The sequence below is a fragment of the Gekko japonicus genome, unplaced genomic scaffold, assembly GCF_001447785.1.
Source record: "Gekko japonicus isolate JY-2015 unplaced genomic scaffold, Gekko_japonicus_V1.1 scaffold440, whole genome shotgun sequence".
In the NCBI taxonomy this organism is placed as follows: domain Eukaryota; kingdom Metazoa; phylum Chordata; class Lepidosauria; order Squamata; family Gekkonidae; genus Gekko; species Gekko japonicus.
This window is the reverse complement of record NW_015177018.1, coordinates 60,244-80,262: the sequence shown is the minus strand read 5'-3', so window position 1 is coordinate 80,262 and position 20,019 is coordinate 60,244. Positions and strand designations below refer to the sequence as shown.

General features: G+C 49.2%; 1 protein-coding gene across 1 annotated transcript; it reads left to right on the top strand.

The window, feature by feature from the left end:
• The first annotated feature begins 4,337 nt into the window (after positions 1 to 4,337).
• On the top strand, positions 4,338 to 7,538 carry LOC107124306 (cyclin-dependent kinase 4 inhibitor B-like). The gene is made up of 2 exons (XM_015427741.1): positions 4,338 to 4,457; positions 7,180 to 7,538. Exons 1-2 carry the CDS (start codon positions 4,338 to 4,340, stop codon positions 7,480 to 7,482), a joined length of 423 nt encoding a protein of 140 aa, XP_015283227.1. The 3' UTR covers positions 7,483 to 7,538.
• Positions 7,539 to 20,019: the final 12,481 nt, after the last annotated feature.

Genomic DNA, 20,019 nt, shown 5'->3' with positions numbered 1-20,019 from the left:
TGCGCACTCTTGGCGACTGCGGAGGCCACCGTGATCGCGAGCGGACGGCCTGATCAAGGTTACTCCCACTGGAATTAGTATTGCGCCACAGAGGGTCCGAGAGGTGAGCGGTTTAGAGTCGGCTCGGCTCAGTCCTCCCAGCAAGCCGACCCACAACCCAAATCACAGGAGCCTGTTTTCGGGTCTTAGGGCACCGCTGGCATTCTGACACAGTCAACCACGCAAGGGCTGCCCCAACATGAGTGCCGCAGGAGGCTGAGCCAGTCACAAAACAGCCGCCGTAGCGGACCTTCAATCACGCACGGGGAAGAGATCCTTGTGTCCTGGTGGCAGCGGCTGCCAAAGCAACCTCTTTGAAAATCTTCACAGCCAATCAAATTGTCAGTAGCCTATCAGAATCCTTGCAGGGCAAAAGCCCACCCGCTTCCTAAGAACATTCGGTGGGCTCCAGGAAAGATGGCGGCAGGCGTCTTGGCGCCCAAGGGCACCACTTGGGGACTCGTGGTAAGTCGACAGGACTGCCCCTCGGCTGAGAAATCCAGGAGACTGCCAGCAAACTCGATATACTGTAGATCCAGGTGGGCAGCCGTGTTGGTCTGAAGCAGTAGAACAAATTTGGAGTCCAGTGGCACCTTTAAGACCAACAAAGGTTTATTCAAGGTTCTCACATATGTACTTTCAACAAGAAGGGCTATATATCTTCTGTACTTTAAGAAGAAGAAGAAGAAGGGTATTTCCTTTTCAGAATAATATATTAGAATACTGAATGTAATGCAAGGAATATTGGAATGTCTTGCTGACTCCCTAAAAAAGAAAAAAAAATGCTGTTGGTTGCCTCCACGCCTGAGAGGTGATGAAGGGAGCATTGCAGTTCACTTCCCACAATTAGAAAGGATACCTTACAGATTTATCTCCTATTTTGACATTTATTGTCGCACTGTTTTTGCCCCCTTAATTAAATCAAAACGACTGTTGACCTTATAACCTTAGCTTGTTATTTAGTTTTGTCTTCGCGTATCTTAAAATATCTTCATCGTTACATGCTAATTTGCTGTTCAGCCTGTCTATAGATTCGAACTGCTACCTTTCATTCCAATGTATTTGTAAAAGTGTGCCTTGCACACGAAAGCTTATACCGTGAATAAACCTTTATTGGTCTTAAAGGTGCCACTGGACTCCAAATCAGCCGACTTTTAATCCATTATTTTAGAATGTGGATACCACCAACATCTCAAAACACTTTTTGAGGATCTGAAACAGGGTTGACAACTGTCTGGGGTGCGGGGGTGGGAGTGCCTTGTGGTTTTAACTGTATGGAAAGGGGGGGGAGTGCCTTGTGGCAGGATGCTGTTTATCAGATAATGGTCATTTGCCTCCACGCCCTGAAAAACTTCAGCTAACCTTTCCCACACAAAACAGTTTGAGTCCAGTGGCACCTTTAAGACCAGCAAAGTTTTATTCAAAGGTATGAGATTTCGTGTGCACGCACACTTTTTCAGACAAATTCACACTTCGGACAAGTCTGCTTTACACACGAAAGCTCATACCTTTGAATAAAACTTTGTTGGTCTTCAAGGTGCCACTGGACTCAGCCTTTGTTCCACGGCTTCAAACCAACACGGCTCCTCCCCTGACCTTTTGTTGGGTATTACAAGTTGAAAACACTCAGTATATCTGGGGTTAAATGTTTGTTTATGTTACTCACAGGAAGTCACATGTTTCTCATGTAACCAATGTTCTTTAGCTGTAGAAATTTCTCCCTGATTTTCTCCCTGATTAAGGAATTTGATTGGGACTAAAGTGTCAAGGTATATTACCATTTTATGGCTTCTCTTCCCGTCTTTGTTCTGGTGTTCTGAAGAAGAAGAAGAGTAGCCGTACTTTGCCGTGTGACCAGGGCCTGAGTCACTTTTCTTGGTATTGAGGGGCGTCTGTTCCAAGTGTTGGGTGATAGTGAGATATTGAAAAAATTGTATTTAGCAGAGATAAGATAGTCCAGCAGAGCCAAAGTAAAATAATTCAGACTCAGAATCCATGTGTTTTTACTAAATTCTAGCATGGGAAGGGTAACTGGGATGAAAATAACAACAGAGCAAAATCGGCTACATCCTTACTCTACAAAGACAAAACTAGAAGAGAGAGAGTATGGCTACTCTTCTTGTTCTTCAGGACACCAAAGACGGGAAGAGAAGCCTTAAAATGGTAATATACCTTAACACTTTAGTCCCAATCAAATTCCTAGATCAGGGAGAAAACTCCCGGGCTTTCTACGGCTAAAGAACATTGGTTACATGAGAAACATGTGACTTCTTGTGAGTAACATAAACAAACATTTAACCCCAGATATACTGAGTGTTTTCAACTTGTAATACCCTACACCAAGCCACGCTCCTCCTGAGTCACCAGAAACTTCCTGTGGCCTGAACTGCAGCGTCCGCTCCTCTGCGGGTTCCGAGCATCTCGTTTCTCTTGGCAAACGCCAGTCTTAATTGAAACCCTGTCCTGGGGGAGCTCCTCATTGGACAAATGCAGCCTTACCAGGCGTTCTATCTATCTGTCTATCTCTCTAATTATGTCATTTATAGTCCGCCTTTCTCACTTGGGCTCAAGGCGGATTACACAGAGTGAGTCGATGCAAACCACCGATGGGACCTTCAGTAAACAATGCGATAGGATTAGGGTTGGAGAACCAACCAGAAGTCTAAAAACAAAACTGAAGCAAAACGCAAGTATTAACATGACCCCTTAAATGATGCAGAATTTCGTAGCTGGATCCCAGTTTCAACAAGCTATACACAGTAATCTAGAACGCAGTCCCTAATAATTTTTCGAAGTAACTTTGTGAATCGTTTAGTACAGTGCAACTCTATTGCCTGCGCAGAAAAGCCCTCGTGAATAATTCAGTTTTGCCTTGTTTTAACGTTTGGTAAGGAACCTTTTCCCAAAGCAAGAAGTTTGGATGGGAATTAACACCTGGCATTAAGGAATTTCCGCCTTGGTTTGTGTTCCGAACCCCAAACCTCTGCCTGATACAGAAACTTGCAGTTTTAACCTCTTCTAGAGGGTTTAATCCCACGAGGGAAGCTTTTCTTGATCGCTGGGGACTTCTGCTCCAGGAACGTCGGTTTGGCACCTGGCTGTAAAAAAGCGGAGGAGCCCCCTGAGGAAAAAGCAGTCCCAAGTCAGGCTTCAGCCCCTTAGGCTGAAACAGATGCAAGCCATTTGCGTGATCCCTTTTGCTTCCACCCCCTCCCCACGGAGGGAGGAACGAAAGGGAGCCCTCAGCCCTGCAATGCTGAAATTTGAAGGAAACGGTGCAAAAACCATTTGAAGGGTTCACTCGTCAGTGGCCTGTGCACCGCCTTTAAATGCCTCCTCCAAGCCCCGCCCCCGGTGCCCCCTGTCTGTCGACATCAATCACAGGAATCTCCCACAAATAGGGAGGATCCCGACCAGGAACGGGGTTGGAGAAGGATTTCTGTTACCTGTCCATCCTTGGTGGAGCGGCAGGGATACTGAGTGAAGCTTGTGTGCTTCCAAGTCAAATGATTTATTATTATTATTTTTTACATTTTACTTTTTAAAACATTTTTTTTACATTTCACCCAATATAAATGAAGTGAACAAACAAACAAAGGAAGAAGGAAAGTGTTCAAAGGGGTGAAGCAGCATTAACCCACCTGGCAGGGCTGTGGTTGTATGAAGGTAAAAGGGAGGGTTTTTTCCCCCCATGTATGCCGCCCCGAAGGTCCTTGGAGGAAATAAAACCCAATCAAAAAGAAGAGCTCTGGCTTCTGGAAGCCCTGGGGGTAGAGCCGGGTAGGAGGGCCCCGGCAGATGCCGGCTTGTTTTGTTCAAGGGCGAAAGCGCTGCCGAGGAATGAAAAGCCTGTGTGGTGTAGTGGTTAAGGGCGGCGGACTCCCCACTCCTTTAACATGCAGCCGGCTGGGTGACCTTGAGTCAGTCACAGTTCTCTCAGCCCCCCCCCCCCAGCTAGCCACAAAAAGAGCTAGAGTTTCAGACTGCCAGACGATCTTCGGCTCTCCTGGCTCCACTACACGCACTGCCATAGGAGGATGATTGATTATTAAGGGACGCCGCGAAGGGGCGGGAGCGGGCAGACGCTCCTTAGGTTGGGCACACGGTAGATTTCCTGACTGGCGTGCGGTGAGCGCCCGTGTCCAATCAGAGCAGAGAGATGCAGATGAGGGGGGAGACGCAGCAGGAAGGGTTGCGGCGCCTGCCACGTGACTGGTCGGCGGGGCGGGTGGGGGGGGGGGCCGCGGTTGGGCGGAGCTCTTGCGCGCCTTTCAGAGGCGTCAAGGGAGCCTTTGGCGATGCAGGCGGACTGGCTGGCTCGGGCCGCCGCGGCGGGGGACCTGGAGGGGGTGCGGAGGCTGCTGCAGGAGGGGGCGGACCCCAACGGGGTGAACTCCTACGGCAGGACCCCGATCCAGGTAGAGGCGGTCTGTCCGGTCGTGGAGATGTGCGAGATCGTCCCGTTGAATCCAGCAGTCCCTCCAGACCGCAGAGTATTCTCGAAGGACAGAGCTGATGAGTTCTGATGGGGGGCAGGGGGGGAGGGGACAAGAGGGCGCTAAAAGAAGCCCGTGGCTCGTGGGAGCCGTCCACCGCCCTCTACGCGGTCCGCTTGGCAGGGAATGTTTTAAAAGTTTGGCTAGAGGTAGGTTGTGCGCGCTCGCAGTTGAAACTTTCCAAAGGTGCCTGTCCTCACCAGGAGACGAGGAACGCGGGGTGGCCAGAGAAGCCGCAGCAGCTGCTGACCAAGGAAGGGAGGTCAGCAAGCAGCCCCGGCAGGGGGTGGGTTGCGCTGGCGGTGCCTCCCCCCCCCCAACATGCATGCCAGAGCTTGTCCCCCTCCCCAGCCAGGGGGGAGGATCTGGCGACTTGGTAGCCGGCTGGCCCGGGACAGAGTTCCCAGTGCCACTGGTTTGGGGGGGGGGGGGGGTTTCGGATTTTTTTGGGGGGGCTTTCCAGAGCCCCGGTGGGCCAGTAGTGTTCGCTAGCGGAGCAGAAGGCGGCTCCAGGTACTTACTTCCAAGTAGACAGATATGGTTGTATTCTTGTATTCTTGCGCCCCCCCCCCCCTGTTCCTGCCATTTTGGAGCTGAATAAGACAGCTCGCAGGTTCTTTAATGGCCCCTTTCCCGACCTTGCCAGCGAAATATTCGAAGACTTTCGTTGCACAGCCGCTAGACAGGCGACCCGAGAAAGCCCCAATGAAGACGGCGAATCCCTTTCCAGGAGACATGCATAAGACTGCAGGTCACATTTTGCGGGTGTTTTTAGGAATGCTGAAGCTTGGTTAGATTTATTTTATGCCCGAAATCGCGCAGTTGTTTGCTAATCTCCCCCCCCCCCCCCTTAATTTAGGTCTCTGCAATATTGGCTTTGGTCTGCATCTTTGTCATTCTTAGAACCTAGTTAGAGATGCAACTTTTCTGATCAGAAATAAAGGCAAATCTCTTTGATGCCCACATTTTTGATCAGAAATTACCGGTAGATGCCCAGATTTTATGTCCAAATTTCTGATCAGAAATTACTTAAGCTAACTGCCCATTTTCAGACCTGTTGAAGCTTGCTTAGGTTTTTTTTTTTTTTTAATGTCCAAAATCTTGCAGTTGTTCGCAGACCCCCTCCCCCCAATTTAGGGCCCTGCAATTTTGGTTTTGGTCTGTATTTCTGTTATTCTTAGAACCTTGTAAGAGAGGCTGGTGTTATAGGCAACTCTCTGATCAGAAAGTATTATTCATTTGTTTGTTTTTTGAATTTCTACTCCGCCCTCCCAGCTAGAGCAGGCTCAAGGCGGCTTACATAATAACAGATACATTAAAACAGAAGTTACAATTAAAATAAATCTAAAATCATAATGAAGTGCTAGTAGACGCTGATCGATCACATGATCGAAGCAGCCATTATTCAGTATTCTCAGCTCGCAGTCAGCTCACAGTGTTCATTTTGACCTTCCTTGCAGTGCTGGATGTTTTTTAGGCTGTTGATGGCAATTTCCGGAATCCAGGGCCCTCTCCCATTCAGGCATCCGTTGTACCAAATGGGTAGGGCAAAGTAGGCAGATCCCTGATCAGAAATAAAGGCAGATTTCTTTGATGCCCAAATTGGTGATCAGATATTTTTGCTCAAAAATTAGTTACAACAACTGCCCGTTTTCAGACCTCGCAAGCCAAATATGCCAAGACTCTCTTTGCATAAACGCTACGTAGATGACGTGAGAATAATCCCCAATGCAGACAGCGGTGTCCTTTTGAGTAAATACGCAGAAGGCTGCAGGTCACGTGATGTTAGGGTTTTTAGGAATGCGAAGCTTGCTTGGTTTTTTTTTATGCCCAAAATCGCGCAGTTGTTAGCGGATGTCCCCCTCCCCCTAATTTAGGTCCTTGCAATTCTTGCTTTTGTTTTTGGTTTACATCGTTAAACTAACTGCCTGATTTCAGATCTGGAAAGCAAAACAGAAATATACAAAGACCTCTTTGCGCAAGCGGTATCTAGACGACCTGAGAATAAGCCCCCGTGAAGACAGCGGTTTCCTTCCGAGCAAATATGCATAAGGTTGTAGATCACATGGTGTTAGCGTTTTTAGGAATGCTGAAGCTTCGGGTTTTTTAATGCCCAAAATTGTGCTACAAAATAATTAATTGCCCGTTTTCAGATCTTGCAAGTGGCATGTCCCAGGTCGTTCTTTGCATGACCAGTATGTAGACGGCGACGGTGCAGTCGGGGGGGCATTCACATTCTCATTCGGGGGCTAATCCCAGAACGGGTAGCGCAACGTTGCAGTGGCGATTCACTTCGAATCGGGGTAGTGTAACCTTTTACAGTTGCAATCCTATGCAGAAGAACAGTACTCCAGCATCCCGCAATGCGTTTACTTTGGAGTGACTCTCCGCGTAGGTCTGTACTGTAGAAGGATCCGAAGCAGCTCCAGGTTCACACCTGCCCAGCCGGCTAAAATTAAGAAATCCATTTCCACTACTGCACTGTCATCTACACAGTGAAATCAGTCTGGATGCTGAAGACACTGGAGTGGTTCTGCACAGGACCACCGCGCTCTTAATCCGGGCCAAAAGAGTGCTCCGCGTAAAGAAAGGGGACCAAGCGCGGCAACTGGCTGACCGTCTCTCTCCTCTTCCTCCCCTCCAGGTCATGATGATGGGAAGCCCCAAAGTGGCGGAGCTCTTGCTTCGGAAAGGAGCCGACCCCAACCGCCCGGATCCCACCACCGGCGCGCTGCCGAGCCACGACGCGGCCCGCCAGGGCTTCCTGGACACGCTGCTGGTGCTGCGCGAAGGCGGCGCTCGCCTCGATGTGCCCGACGCCTCCCAGCGGCTTCCCCTCCACCTGGCCGAGGAGGCCGGACACCGCCACGTGGTCCGATTCCTTCAGAACCAGGCAAATAACGGCCCAGCCTGGGAAGGCTCCGCTGGACCCCTGGGCGGGCCGTAGCCGGGGTCTCCGCCCGGCTTTTGGCGCTCACTGATAAGCCCCCCCCCCAAAAAAAACACCCCACATCAATAAAATGAAATCTGATCTACAGTGGAGTCCTTGTGTTCGATCTGCCTTTTGCTCCTCCAGGTATTTAAGGAAGTGGGGGGAGTCGAGGGCCTTCCAGGACCTGCCGGCACACTTTCAGGACACGTAACTGGGTGCTCAGGGGCCCTAAAGGGTAGCAATTTAGGTTCACAAAGATTTTCCTAATCTGAGGCTCTACGCTGCAGTTGACATCGTTTGCGCATAAATGCAGCTCTGCCCGGGCCCGTCCTCTTTGGCACTCCCCACCGCTGATGTCTATCTCTCTAATGATGTTTGAGTGCCACTGGACTCAAACTTCGTTCTTCTGCTTCAGACCAACAGGGCTACGCACCTGGATCACTACAAGAAGTGTCAGCGCAGAGGAGGCTTTAGGTTAAACAGCCTTTTAAAAGACAGACCCAAAAGGGCTGTGAAAGGGGGCTTGGCTTCTTAAAAGCCTCTGTTTTAGGTAACGTCATGTTTTAAAGCCCCGTAAAAATTGGTCTCAGATCGCCTCAAGACCGATTGCGCTCATTTAAAGAGTGAGCAACAACCCCATTCTGAAGATTTGGATATTTTTCACCGCAGCCACCACCACCCCCAAAAATTAGAAGAGATATTTTCTCCCCTAAATGGAACCTGGAAAAGGGACAAACGAGGAGCACGAGTACCCGAAAGGCTGTTCTCGAAAGCCCCCCTCCCCGTCTTTCGTATTGATATAAGCGGGGCCTCAGCGGGACCCTGAGCCCAAATACTGGTCTGGGCCGAGCCGAGGGCAAACTGCGGGAGCCCCCCCCCCCCGCCCGCCCCAAGGGGAACGATGTGCCGCTGCCGGGCGGAAGGGAGGCGGGGTTTGGTATTTGACACGACAGGTGCCCTGTCCTCATTGCTGCCTTTGGCTCTGGGCCACCCGCCGCCGCTGAAGCCAAAGCGGGCCACAGTCCGGACATCCAGAGCCCAAGGCGGAGCCGGGATGTGGAGCCGGGGGACGGGTCTTCGGGCTTGTCCTTTCGGGCGCTGACCCGCCTGGCCGAGGCTTCAAAAGGAGGGGGGGGGAAGACACCCCGGGACAGGGAGGTGCTCAAGAATCTGTCTGCGTCGCCTCGCTTGAGCCACCCCGATGTCTCTCCGTCAGACACTGGAATACAAAAGGCGTCGCTGTTGAAACCCTTGGCTCAGATTGCCCGACGGTTTCAACCTGCTGGTAAATGCGAGAAGCAGAGTGAACACAGCCTTGAAATGTGAGCTGCGTGTGTGTCGTCCTCTCCCCCACCCCCCATTGCTTTGATTCTCACGAGGCCAGAGGAGCCTGCGTGGTGCCCTCATTGGCCTGGACGGACCCGCTGGATGCTGCCCTCTCAGTGGTCCCGCCCTTGTTAAACCAAGGTGGGGCTTGAAGACATGAAGCTGCCTTCTACTGAACCAGACCTTTTTGGTCCCGCAAAGTCAGGATTGTCTAGTTAGACCGGCGGCGGCTCTCCGGGCTCTTAGGCGAGATCTTTCATATCACCTACTGCCAGATCCTTTTAGCTGGGGATGCCGGAGATTGAACCTGGGGCCTTCAGCGTGCCAAGCAGATGCTCTGCTAGTAAGCCGCAGCCCCCCCCCCCTGTATTTTTTTTTGGGTATGGCCTCAAGCAAAGAAAACAGCTCGCAAAGAGCAGGTAGGAAGGAAGGCCTGGTGCTGACAGGTAGCCTCCGGCCCTTGTAGTAGAGAATTTCCACACCGACGGAGGTGTTTATCGAGGTCCCTAAAACAACGCTCAAGGAGATTCATTTCCTGGACCAGGAGGGAACGCTGTAGGCCGCCCTGAGCTCCTGGGAGGAAGGGGGGGGGGGATAAAACCAGGAGAGGGAGAAAGGTTAAATATTTCAGCTGACCTTTTTGATAGCCAGCACCTCTAGTTTATTCATTTAGGAGATGTCCATGCCTCCTGCTTAGAGTCCGCCTGAGGCTGCTTACAATTAAAATAATACAAAAACCAACAAGCAATCAAAGTAAGCCAGCCTGGTGTGGCGGTTCAGAGCGGCGGTCTTTAAGCTGGAGAACCGGGTTTGACTCCCCACTCCTCCACCTGAAGCCTGCTGGGTGACCTTGGGCCAGTCACAGCTCTCTCACCCCCACCTGCCTCACAAGGTGACTGTTGTGGGGAGGGGGAGGGAAGGCCACTGAGACTCCTCGGGGTAGAGAAAAGCAGTCCAGGGAGAAACAGCAGGTGGCTGCGATCACACAAACTAAATAATTCACTTTCAATGCACTTACTGTGTGAACTGGCAAAATCCAATTCGAAAGTGCGCTGAAAGTGGATTGTTTAGTGTGTGCGGTCGCAGCCTAAAACTATTCGTGAAACAGACCTCAAATCAACCTGGCGCCCCTCCTTGGGGGACGTCCTGCCTGGCCCCTGCTTGGGAAATAATTTAGTGGAGGGTCACTGCCCTGAGAACCCCTCGTTTTGCATACATGATTGTGGGCCGCTGTGCTCCGCCTTCCTTCGACCCCAAGCGTGCAACAATCAATAAGAGGACTAAAGAATTCAAGCCGGGCAAAGAGAGGGGGCATTCCTACGACCGCCCCCCACCCCGCCCAAGGTGCTTGCGAGAGATCTGAACCACATCGGTGGGGGAGAGCGCCTTAGGAAAGCTTCACACTGGGGTGCCCCAGCGAAGAGACTGCGATGAGACGCCAGCATGATCCTTTCTCCTCATTCCCAGGGGCTGATCAGCGACTTCCCTACCCCCCCCCCTCCGCCCCCCGTTCCTGGAGGGTTGTGTGCGTTGTTCTTTTTCCAGCGGAAAGTCAGCAGCCTCCACCCCAGAAGGGGCGGTCAGGAGCGCTTAGCTGGCAAATCCGAGAGGGAAATGAGTCATTGTTCAGATGGGGGGGGGGGGGGGAGAAGAGGGAGAAGAGTCTGTCGTTGCCAGCCCCGGAAGAAAAGCACCAGAAGATCGCACAAAGGAAAAGGAAATTGCACAGCTCAGTCCTAGGCAGAGTTACTCCAGTCTGAGCCCATTGATGTCAGTGGATTTAGACTGGAGTAACTCTGTGCAGGATTTGTTGGAAGTTACAAGTTAGAACACTTCTATTCAGTATTTACTGAGTTAATGCTGTGTTCTGAATCACATGTTTGTTTGTATCCTATCTGCTTAGAGAGTTAGAAAGCCCGCCAGATACAGATCTAGTTTGTTGTTTTGATTGGGGAATGGAGTGTTACTATTTAGCATTTTATGGCTCTTTGTCGCTGAGCAAGAAGAAGCTCCAGTCTCCATTACTCTTCGTTAAGTTTTCTAGATGAGAGGATGTAGGAATAAAGCTCTTTGTTATTTTCTCATCCTGTTTACCCTACCCTTGATAGGTTGTTAGTAAACTTTTATATTTTAAAACTACCATGGACTTAGACTCATTTTTTACTCTGCTAAACTCTGCTGAATTAACTTTATAAGAAATTAAATACTAAACTATCTAACAGGATTGCATTGGCAATTGACTGCTCTCTTTAAGTATCTGAAGGGCTGTCACTCAGAGGAGGGCAGGGAGCTGCTCCTGTTGGCTGCAGAGGAGAGGACTCTCAATCATGGGTTCAAATGAAGGGCAGAAAGGATATTAGGAAAAACTTTTTTGCAGTCAAAGTTGCAGAGCAGTGGAATCGGCTGCCTAGGGGGGTGGTGCGCTCCCCCTCACTGGCGGTCTTTAAGCAGCAGCTGGACAAACGCTTGTCAGGGATGCTCTAGGCTGACCCTGCACTGAGCAGGACTCGGTGGCCTGGATGGCCCCTTCCAAGTCTATGATTCTATGAATCTAATGCTGAGCCATCCTTTAGAATTTGCATGGGATGTTCCTCTAGTCCTCAGGTTCCCTCAGCCTTAACGACCCACAAGCAGTGCCCCCCTCCCCAAAAGTGTGTGTGTGTGTGTGTGTAAAGTGCCCTCAAATAGCAGCTGACTTGTGGCAGCACTGTAGGCTTTTTGAAACAAGAGATGGAAAATGTTGCCATTGCCTTCCATTGCCGTTTGCCAGTTTGGTGTAGTGGCCCCACTCCTCCACTTGCACCTGCTGATGTGACCTTGGGTCAGTCACAAGCTCTGGCACAGCTGTTCCTGAAAGAGTCCTTTGTGTCGGAGTTCTCTCAGCCCCACCCACCTCACACAGGGTGTCTGGGAGGGGAAGGGAGAGGAGTTTGTAAGCTGCTCTGAGACTCCAAGTGAAGGGCAGGGTATAAATCCAATCTCTTCTCTCTCTTCTTCTTCTTCTGCTGAGTGACTGGAATTCCCTGGTGGTCTCCCACTTAATTACAAACCAGGACCAACCTTGCTTAGCTTCTGAGAACTGAAGATACCAGGCTTGCTTGGCCCTTCCAGGTCAGGGTCCAAGGAGGTGTACTATGGAAGAAACAGTAAAGACTTGAAATAAATTAAGCCACTAATCAATATATCCTGGAAGCTCAAAGCAGTCATCCACAAAGGAGTATGTCTGCTGTATCTCTGCATGTAGCTAACATGTTCAATTGTTCAGTTAAGATGGGCAATTCTGCCCCATCTCTGCTTGAGCGAGGTATGATTGATTGAGCCAATTGTTTCTGTCCTAGTAACTCCTCAGAATTAGCCACGCTAAGGGGCATCTGCCTATTGCAACTCTGCAAGAGTCACTGTTCTGGGCTCCCCCCCCCAGGTGACTAGTGCAGGAACTGGACTCTTGGACCCTGAAAAAGTAAAGCTTTCTGGGGTGTAAGAGTGAAGCCTGTTTCCCATTTTAATGTGTGCTATTAGAAGTACAGGAAACACTAATCTAAAGAAAGACCACCAGTAGCAGATGTTGAAGGGTTGCTCAAGCAATCCCAGCATTGCCTTAGGACAGCAAAATTTGGAAGAGTGCTCAGGACACCCCCACAAGCTCAGTGGTGAGCCAGAGGATCACAACATCACAGAGGATAGGAACAGAAGGACATAAGAACAGCCCTGCTGAATCAGACCCATGGCCCATCTAATCCGGACTCTTGATCCACACAGTGTCCAACCCATTTGCCCAGGAAGGCTAACAACCACGGCATAGAGGCCAAGGCCTTCCCCTGACATTGTGTCCTAGCACTTGCATTCAGAGGCTCACTTTAGTCAACATGGCTAGCAGCCATTGATAGACCATGAATCTGTCGAATCCCCTTGGGAAGCCGTCTACGCTCACAACCATCACCCAATGGTAATGAATCCCACAATTCAATGACTTGCTGAGTAAAGAAGCATTTCCCTTTGTCTGTCCTGAATCTATTGCACATCAACTTCATGTGTGCTCCTGAGCTCTAGCGTTATGGAAGACAGAGAAAAAGTTGTCTCTAACCACTGTCAATAGGCCATGAGGAATTTTTATAAATCTCTGCCATGTTTCCCCCATGGTCACCTTTTTTTCTAAACTGAAAATCCCAGAATTTTCATTCCTTCCTCATAGGAAAGGTGCGCCAACCCCTTAATTATCTTGGCTGGGGGGCGGTATGCATAGAGGAAATCACATGCCTTCTGAACTGAGCTCTGAGTAGCTGAAACTACTGCTTAGAAGATATGGTTTTCATGGTGCTAGGGGCCTAAAATACCCTACTGCTTAAAGGGAGAGACACTCTCACCACAAACGGTAACACTCAGCATGTATTTGATTGACCAGGGGGCATCTGGGCTGTGACAGTGAGCCTCAGGCTAAGGCATGGTCTCCTAAAAAGGTAAAGGTAAAGGTTCCCTTGCTCGAAAGCCAGTCGAGTCCGACTCTAGGGTTGCGGTGTTCATCTCCATTTCAAAGCCAAAGAGCCAGCGCTGTCTGAAGACGTTTCCGTGGTCATGTGGCCGGCACGACTAAACACCAAGGCGCACGGAACGCTGTTACCTTCCCACCAAAGTGGTACCTATTTATCTACTTGCAATTTCTTGCTTTCGAACTGCTAGGTTGGCAGGAGCTGGAACTAGAGATGGGAGCTCACTCCATCATGCAGCACCCGGGTCTCGAACGGCTGAACTACTGACCTTCCACAGCCTGCAGTTCAGCGTCTTAACCACTTGAGCCACCGCAGCTCCTATCTGGTCTCCTACCCATGCCCAGAAAAGAGCATAAGCCCACGCACTGGTCCATAAGTAAGGGGAGGGGATTAAAGACTAGGATATGAGGCTCCCAGGTTCAAATCTCCATTGTAACATGGAAGCTCCCTGGGTGACCTTGGACCAGTTGCTCTCCCTCGCTTCTCTCAGCCTACCCTACTTCACAAGATTGTTGTTGAGAGGATAACGTGCAGAAGGGGAGAAAGAAGTTGTAAGCCGCTTTGGATCCCTGTTGGGGGGAAATGTGGGGGGTCTCAATATCTTAAATAAACAAATTAATGGAAGGAGCAGCACACATGACTCACGCAGACATTCACAGCCCTTGATTCTCCACTGTACACTTTCTCTGCTTTGTCCTTAGCCTACCAGATGAAGAATCTGTGTGCAGTGTAGGGGTGTGCATTTGGCTGTATCCAGGCCCCCCCCCCCCCAAATACCTTACTGGTATTTTCAGTGTATTTTTAAAGTCAAATACACATCAGAGAACCTGACTAGTTATCAGGCATTGCTGAACCCCCCCCCCAAAAAAAAACCCTCTAATTTTTTCAGCTCTTTTTTTTTTTAATGTTAAGGAATGCCAAACTTCAACTGTTAAAGGGCTGCAGAGTTGCCCTATGCCCTTTTCCCGCCTTTGGCACTGGTCTCCCGGGCAACAGGGGTTGGGATGAGAAGCAAATGCAACAGCACTTTAGGGGGAGCTGTAGTGTTGTTTTCCCAATCAGAGTAGTCGTTTTGCACGGTTATTTGGCTTTAAATGCAGAGTCCAACAGCCCTGTTCCCTCCCGCATAGACACGGAATGTCTGCCCCGGACTCCTCACAGGAGGTGGCTCCAGGAGCACGCACAGCTGCTAGTCAGCGTGGGTCCCCATACCCCTCCACAGCACTTCCAGAGCATGGAGGATCTCTGCTTGGCACAGTGGCAGCTGTGAAGGGCCCAGATCAGTCAAGAGAGAGGGCCGTCTCATCTCTCTACTAATGAACTTCAGAGCCATCTGAAGAAGCACCACCAGGTGGGAGAGAGAGGTTGCTGGGATGCCCATGTGGTTGCCAGCAGCCAGCCAGGAGGGGAGTTGTCCTGCGACTACCTCCCGTGCTCTCCCTGAATTATCTCCGGTAGGAAAGGGATGCCAAGCACCTCTGACAGAGGTGTTTGATGAGGCTGACACTAGGGTGCCTGGGGAGGGGTAAACAACAGGCAGGGAAAAGAGTCACTCACCTCATTGGCAAGAATATGATTGCTCTGGACAGCTGCCCCTTCTCCATGGTTAAAGACATTTACTTCTGCAGGCCATTTCAAGATACCTGTCCCTGGTACACAGTCCCTGCTCACACCATGCTGACCAGGAATGTAGTGCCCTCTTTGTACAGGGCTGCCAGGGACTGCATGAAGGCAAAGCTGTTCCATGCTCATGGGAGACCTGTGCACTTCACATCCAACATTTGCCTTCAGGTGCATCATGCATATCTCTCACTGTCTGTGCACTGGTGGCAACCTGATGACATTCTGGGTAGGAGTGAGAAACCAGTATTAGGCAGGGTGAGGGTCACTGGGCTGGCTACTGCCAGGCTCTGCTCCACACGGATGGTTCACAGTGGATAACATCTCTGTTTCCATTGAGAAATAGCTAGTGGGGTGGGTAGGCAGGGACATCTCCATGGGCTTCATGGTGACCAATGGTGGTGCAAACATGAGGGCAGTGGCACAGGCATTGGGCTTCAGGTGCATTTACTGCATGGCCCACCTTCTCCACCTCATGGATTAAGGATGCCTTGGGTCTGGGTTCTGCAGAGAATCCCAGTCTGGACTCGTGATTTCTGGCATCTCCTCTAGAAATGCCAGCATATCACAGATCACTTCTCACTCAGTGTGAAGGACACCCACCAACGGCATGAGAAGATGTGCCAGTGCACTGCTTGACCAGCAACATCAGCACTTCCTGGAACTCCACTTATGCCATGCTTGAGGATTTGGTGGAGCACAAGAGAGCCCTGACTGCCTTGATCTCTGAGATCAAGGTAGTGCAGGGGGAGAGCCAGCTCAACCAGGATGAGTGGTTGACTCTCTTTCAGACTGTGGTGGTCCTTATGCCCTTTAAGGACTACAATTGCTCTTGTCAGCCCACATCACTCATACCTGCTCCCCTGAACAGTTGAGCAGCTGGTCTCCCTGAAGTTCAACTTGCCACTGTTTAACTACCCAGTTCTGGTCCCTGGTACACAGTCCCTGGTACTCCGTGTATTGCCCTTGGGTCCCCTGGACTTTCAAAAGGCTATGCATTGCCCTTGGTTCAGGGGGGCTTGCAAAGGTGCCCCCCTGCCCTTAAGAGTGTTCTGCTGGGCTTCTGAATATTGCCCTTAGTTATCAGGAAAAATACCATGCTGAAATCCTCTGGTTTGACATTGGTTATGTTGGGCTTGCATTTCCACACTGGCATTAGGTTCTGTTACATATTGGTTCTGTTAGGCTTGCAAGAGTACCCCCCCCCCCCCCCCGTTTGTAGTGCTGGGATTCTCTGGTTTGACATTAGTTCTGTTGGGCTTGTCACACTGGCTTTTGGTTCTGCTTGGATTCTGTCAGGTCCCCAGCTAAGTCATTCTCCACACACACTATTGGCAGTGAAATGTTTATTAGAGATATGCTTTCTGTAGGTTCAAGAACTCTTGTTAGGACTAAAGAAAACTGCAGGAACTTATAGGTTATAGGTAAAAGCATGAAATTCCACATTCACCCATGTCACACCTACCCCCTAGTGTTTCTATGGCAACATGGAGGTGCTTCATGGAGGTGCTTCAAAGTGAACCGAAACTGAGAAGAACTCTGCCCACCATAACTGTTTGGTGCTGAGGCGACAGGGGTTTTTTAGGTCTTCCAAATTCTTATGGTTGGTCCAAACCTCGAAAGGAACCCTTGCCCCCTCCAACCAGTGTCACCACATAGTTAGCGCTAATTTTATAGCTGCCACCTCCTTATCCCACACCACCCAGTTCCTTTCTGTCCCAGAGAACGTTTTGGAAACATAAGCAAGGGGGTACAACTTCCCATCGGGACCCCTTTGTAAGATCACCCCCCCCCCATGGCTACATTCAAGGTGTCCATCTGAACAATGAAAGCTTTTGTTTCGTCTGGATGGTGGAGAATGGGCTCAGAGGGAAAAAGAGTCTTTTGGTGGTCAAACACTTGCTGGCATTCAGGGGTCCACTGTAATTTACTCCCCCCTTCTTGCTTTCTGGCCCCATCCCCTTAGTTTTCAATAAGTCCATTAGTGGTAGTGTCACTTGTGCAAAACTGTGGATGAAGGCTCTGTAGAAATTGGCAAACCCAAGGAATGATTGTAACTGCCTCCAAGTACGTGGGGGCTCCCACCTCACCACATCTTGCACCTTCTGGGGGTCTATACCTAACCCCAGTTGGGTAATGCAGTAGCCCAAGAAGTCTATTTCTGATTTATGAAATTCGCACTTCAACAGCTTCGCATAGAGGCGATTGTCATAGAGCGCAGTGAGCACCTCTCTCACCAACTTCACACGTGTTTCCATGTCTTGTGTATACACCAACACATCATCTAAATAATCAACAACCTCTTTGAATAGGTACCATACTGTATTGGAATTCGAGGATATATGGAATAGTGATATTTTTCAGGTTCAATATACCGAAACCCAAAAAATACTGAATTCTGTTATTGATGCACACCCCTAGTACAGGGTCTATGAGTGGAGCCTGACCTGCCGGAGCCTGATGGAGGAAACAGGTCACTGAATGTGGGTGGCACAGACAGCCCTCCCATCGGAAGTAAACGGATGGGATGTTGTGGGGGCATTTTGTCTCACACTTCCTTACCCAAAGGAAGGAGGGAGGGAGAGAGCAGAGGATGCACTATCAGGAACCCCCTCCCGGCAGACAGGTGTGTAAGCCTCAGTGAGAAGGAGGGACTGTACCGCTCAAAATGACAAGCAGTCCCCAGACAGTCACTTTGTCACAGCCTAACCTACTTTATAGGGCTGTTGTGAACACAGAAGGGGGTGGGAATCATATTTAGGTTTCCGGTTTATGCCAGGCACTTTTGAGAGATAATTTTTGCTTTGTGAGAATGGAAAGTGGTCTCTAAGCCCCAGTTGTCGTTTCTCTGCATGCTGTACACTACAGGACTAGACTGACAGTTGTGAACAAACCAACTTTCTGGGAAGCTTATCTCCTCTTACCTATCTGATCTGTGCAGTGCCTCTGTAAGCATCCAAGTGCCTCTGTAAACATACAAGAAGAAGGGCTCCACCCCCCATACACACCATGAAAGCCCCTGGCATTGATTTTATACAGTTTCCGGTTGAGCAGGGGAAAGCTGTTATTCATGTAATTAAAAAGGGATAATTATTGGTGAAAACATATGAGAATCCTGCCTATTAATAAACAGTATCGCGACCCAAGAAATGTGGCGTGATTCTCTCTGAAACGTAGCTTTGAAGTTCCTAAGCAAAAACCCTGTTTGTTTTGGAAGTGACGTCAAAGGGGATTCACAAGCTGTATGCAAAAGCATCCACTGCAGTGCCCAAGCATGTGAGATATTGTGCAACACAAAACATTTAGGGGAAATCCAGAGAGTAGACAATGCAAAAAATGGAGAGAGTTTATGATGTCAAGAAAAAAGTATCAGGTTCCGGCTGTCTACAGATACCCGGTAGCCACTTAATTGGGCAAGGGGAAAAAACAAATAGTGTGCATTAGTAGTTAAAATGATGAACGGACTGTTTTGGTTAAAAGCAGTCCTCCATGACGAACTTTCCTCACCACCATCTAGTGAAAGATCAAAGAGTGAGTCTGATGCCTGAGCTTGTCTTGAGACTGAATAATGCTTTTAAAAAAGACATTGTTCAGTATGTTACGGGATTTAATATTACTGCTCTTGGGAAGAGTAAAATGAATAAATAAGTAAAGTCAGGGAATAGTGTGAGTGATTAAAGTAACATGCTGAGGAAATGACCGGGCATGTAAGAACCTAAGAAGAGCCCTCCTGGATCAGACCCATGGTCCATCTAGTCCAGCATCCTGTCTCACACAGTGGCCAACCAGTTGCTCAGAAGGGCCAGTGACAGAGCATAGAGGCCAAGGCCTCTGATGTTGCTTCCTGGCACTGGTATGCAGAGATTTAGTGAAGGCGGAGGGTCCCTTTAGTCACCAGGGCTAGTAGCCACTGATGGACGTATCCTCCATGCATCTGTCTAATCCCCTTTTAAAGCTATGCCTGTGTCTATCACTACATCCTCTGGCAGTGAATTCCACATTTTAATCATTCGCTGTGTAAAAAAAATTCCCTTTTGTCTGTCCTGAATCTACTGCCCATCAGCTTCATTGGATGCTCTCAAGTTCTAGTATTTGGGGAGCAGGGAGTAAAAGTTCTCTTTGTTAACTCTCTCCACCCCATGCCCAATCTTTCGACATGCCTCCTCCCTTAGTTATCTCTTTTCTAAACTGAAAAAGCGCAAACGCTTCATTAATTAGTTAATTAGTTAATTAATTAATTAATTAATGCACTCACATTTATAGCCTGCCCTTCCCAGAAGCGGGCTCAGGGCGGCTAACAACATAATTTATACAAAATATAGGAAATATGCTCCAACCCCCTAATCGTCTTGGTTGCCCTCTTCTGTACCTTTTCCAGCTCTGCAGTGTCCTTTTGGAGATAGAGTGACCAGAACTACACACAGTATTCCAGATGAGGCTGCACCATGGATCTATACAGGGACATTATTATATTTTGGTTTTGGTAATGTTTATTCCCTTCCCTAATAATCCCTGGCATAGAGCCTGCCTTTTTTTACTGCTGCAGAATACTGTGCTGACATTTTAATTGAGCTATCAACTATGACCCCAAGATCTCTTTCCCCCTCAGTCTCAGCAAGTTCGGACCCTATTAGCATATACTTGAAGTTAAGAAATTTTTTTTGTTCCAATGTGGGTTGCCTGACACTTAACTGACGTAGAACTGCATTTGCCATAGTTTCCCACTCACCCAGTTTGTGGAGATCCTCCTGGAGCTCATCAGTCATCCTTGGTTTTAACTGTTCTGAATAATTTTGCATCATCTGCAAACTTGTCCAGTGTACTCACCCCTCCCCCAGTTCCAGACCAAATGAAATAGCACTGGCCCCAATAATGATCCTTGTGGGACCCCATAGCTTTCTTTCCTCCATTGCCAGAACTGCTTATTTATTCCTACTCTTGGCTTCCTGCTCTTTAACCAATTTGTAATCCATAGGAGGAACTATCCTCTTAAACCATGACTGCTAGGTTTACTCAGGAGTCTTATCAAAAAGGAATCCTGTCAAATGCCTTTGGAAAGTTCAAGTACAGAATGCCTGCTGGGTCACTGTTGTCTACATGCTTGTTTGCTTTCTCAAAG

Excerpts from the sequence above, each read along its gene's own strand:
- LOC107124306 (XM_015427741.1), top strand. The coding sequence starts at position 4,338 with ATGCAGGCGGACTGGCTGGCTCGGGCCGCCGCGGCGGGGGACCTGGAG. Across the intron at positions 4,458-7,179 it reads ACGGCAGGACCCCGATCCAG|GTCATGATGATGGGAAGCCC; the intron begins GTAGAGGCGGTC and ends CCTCCCCTCCAG.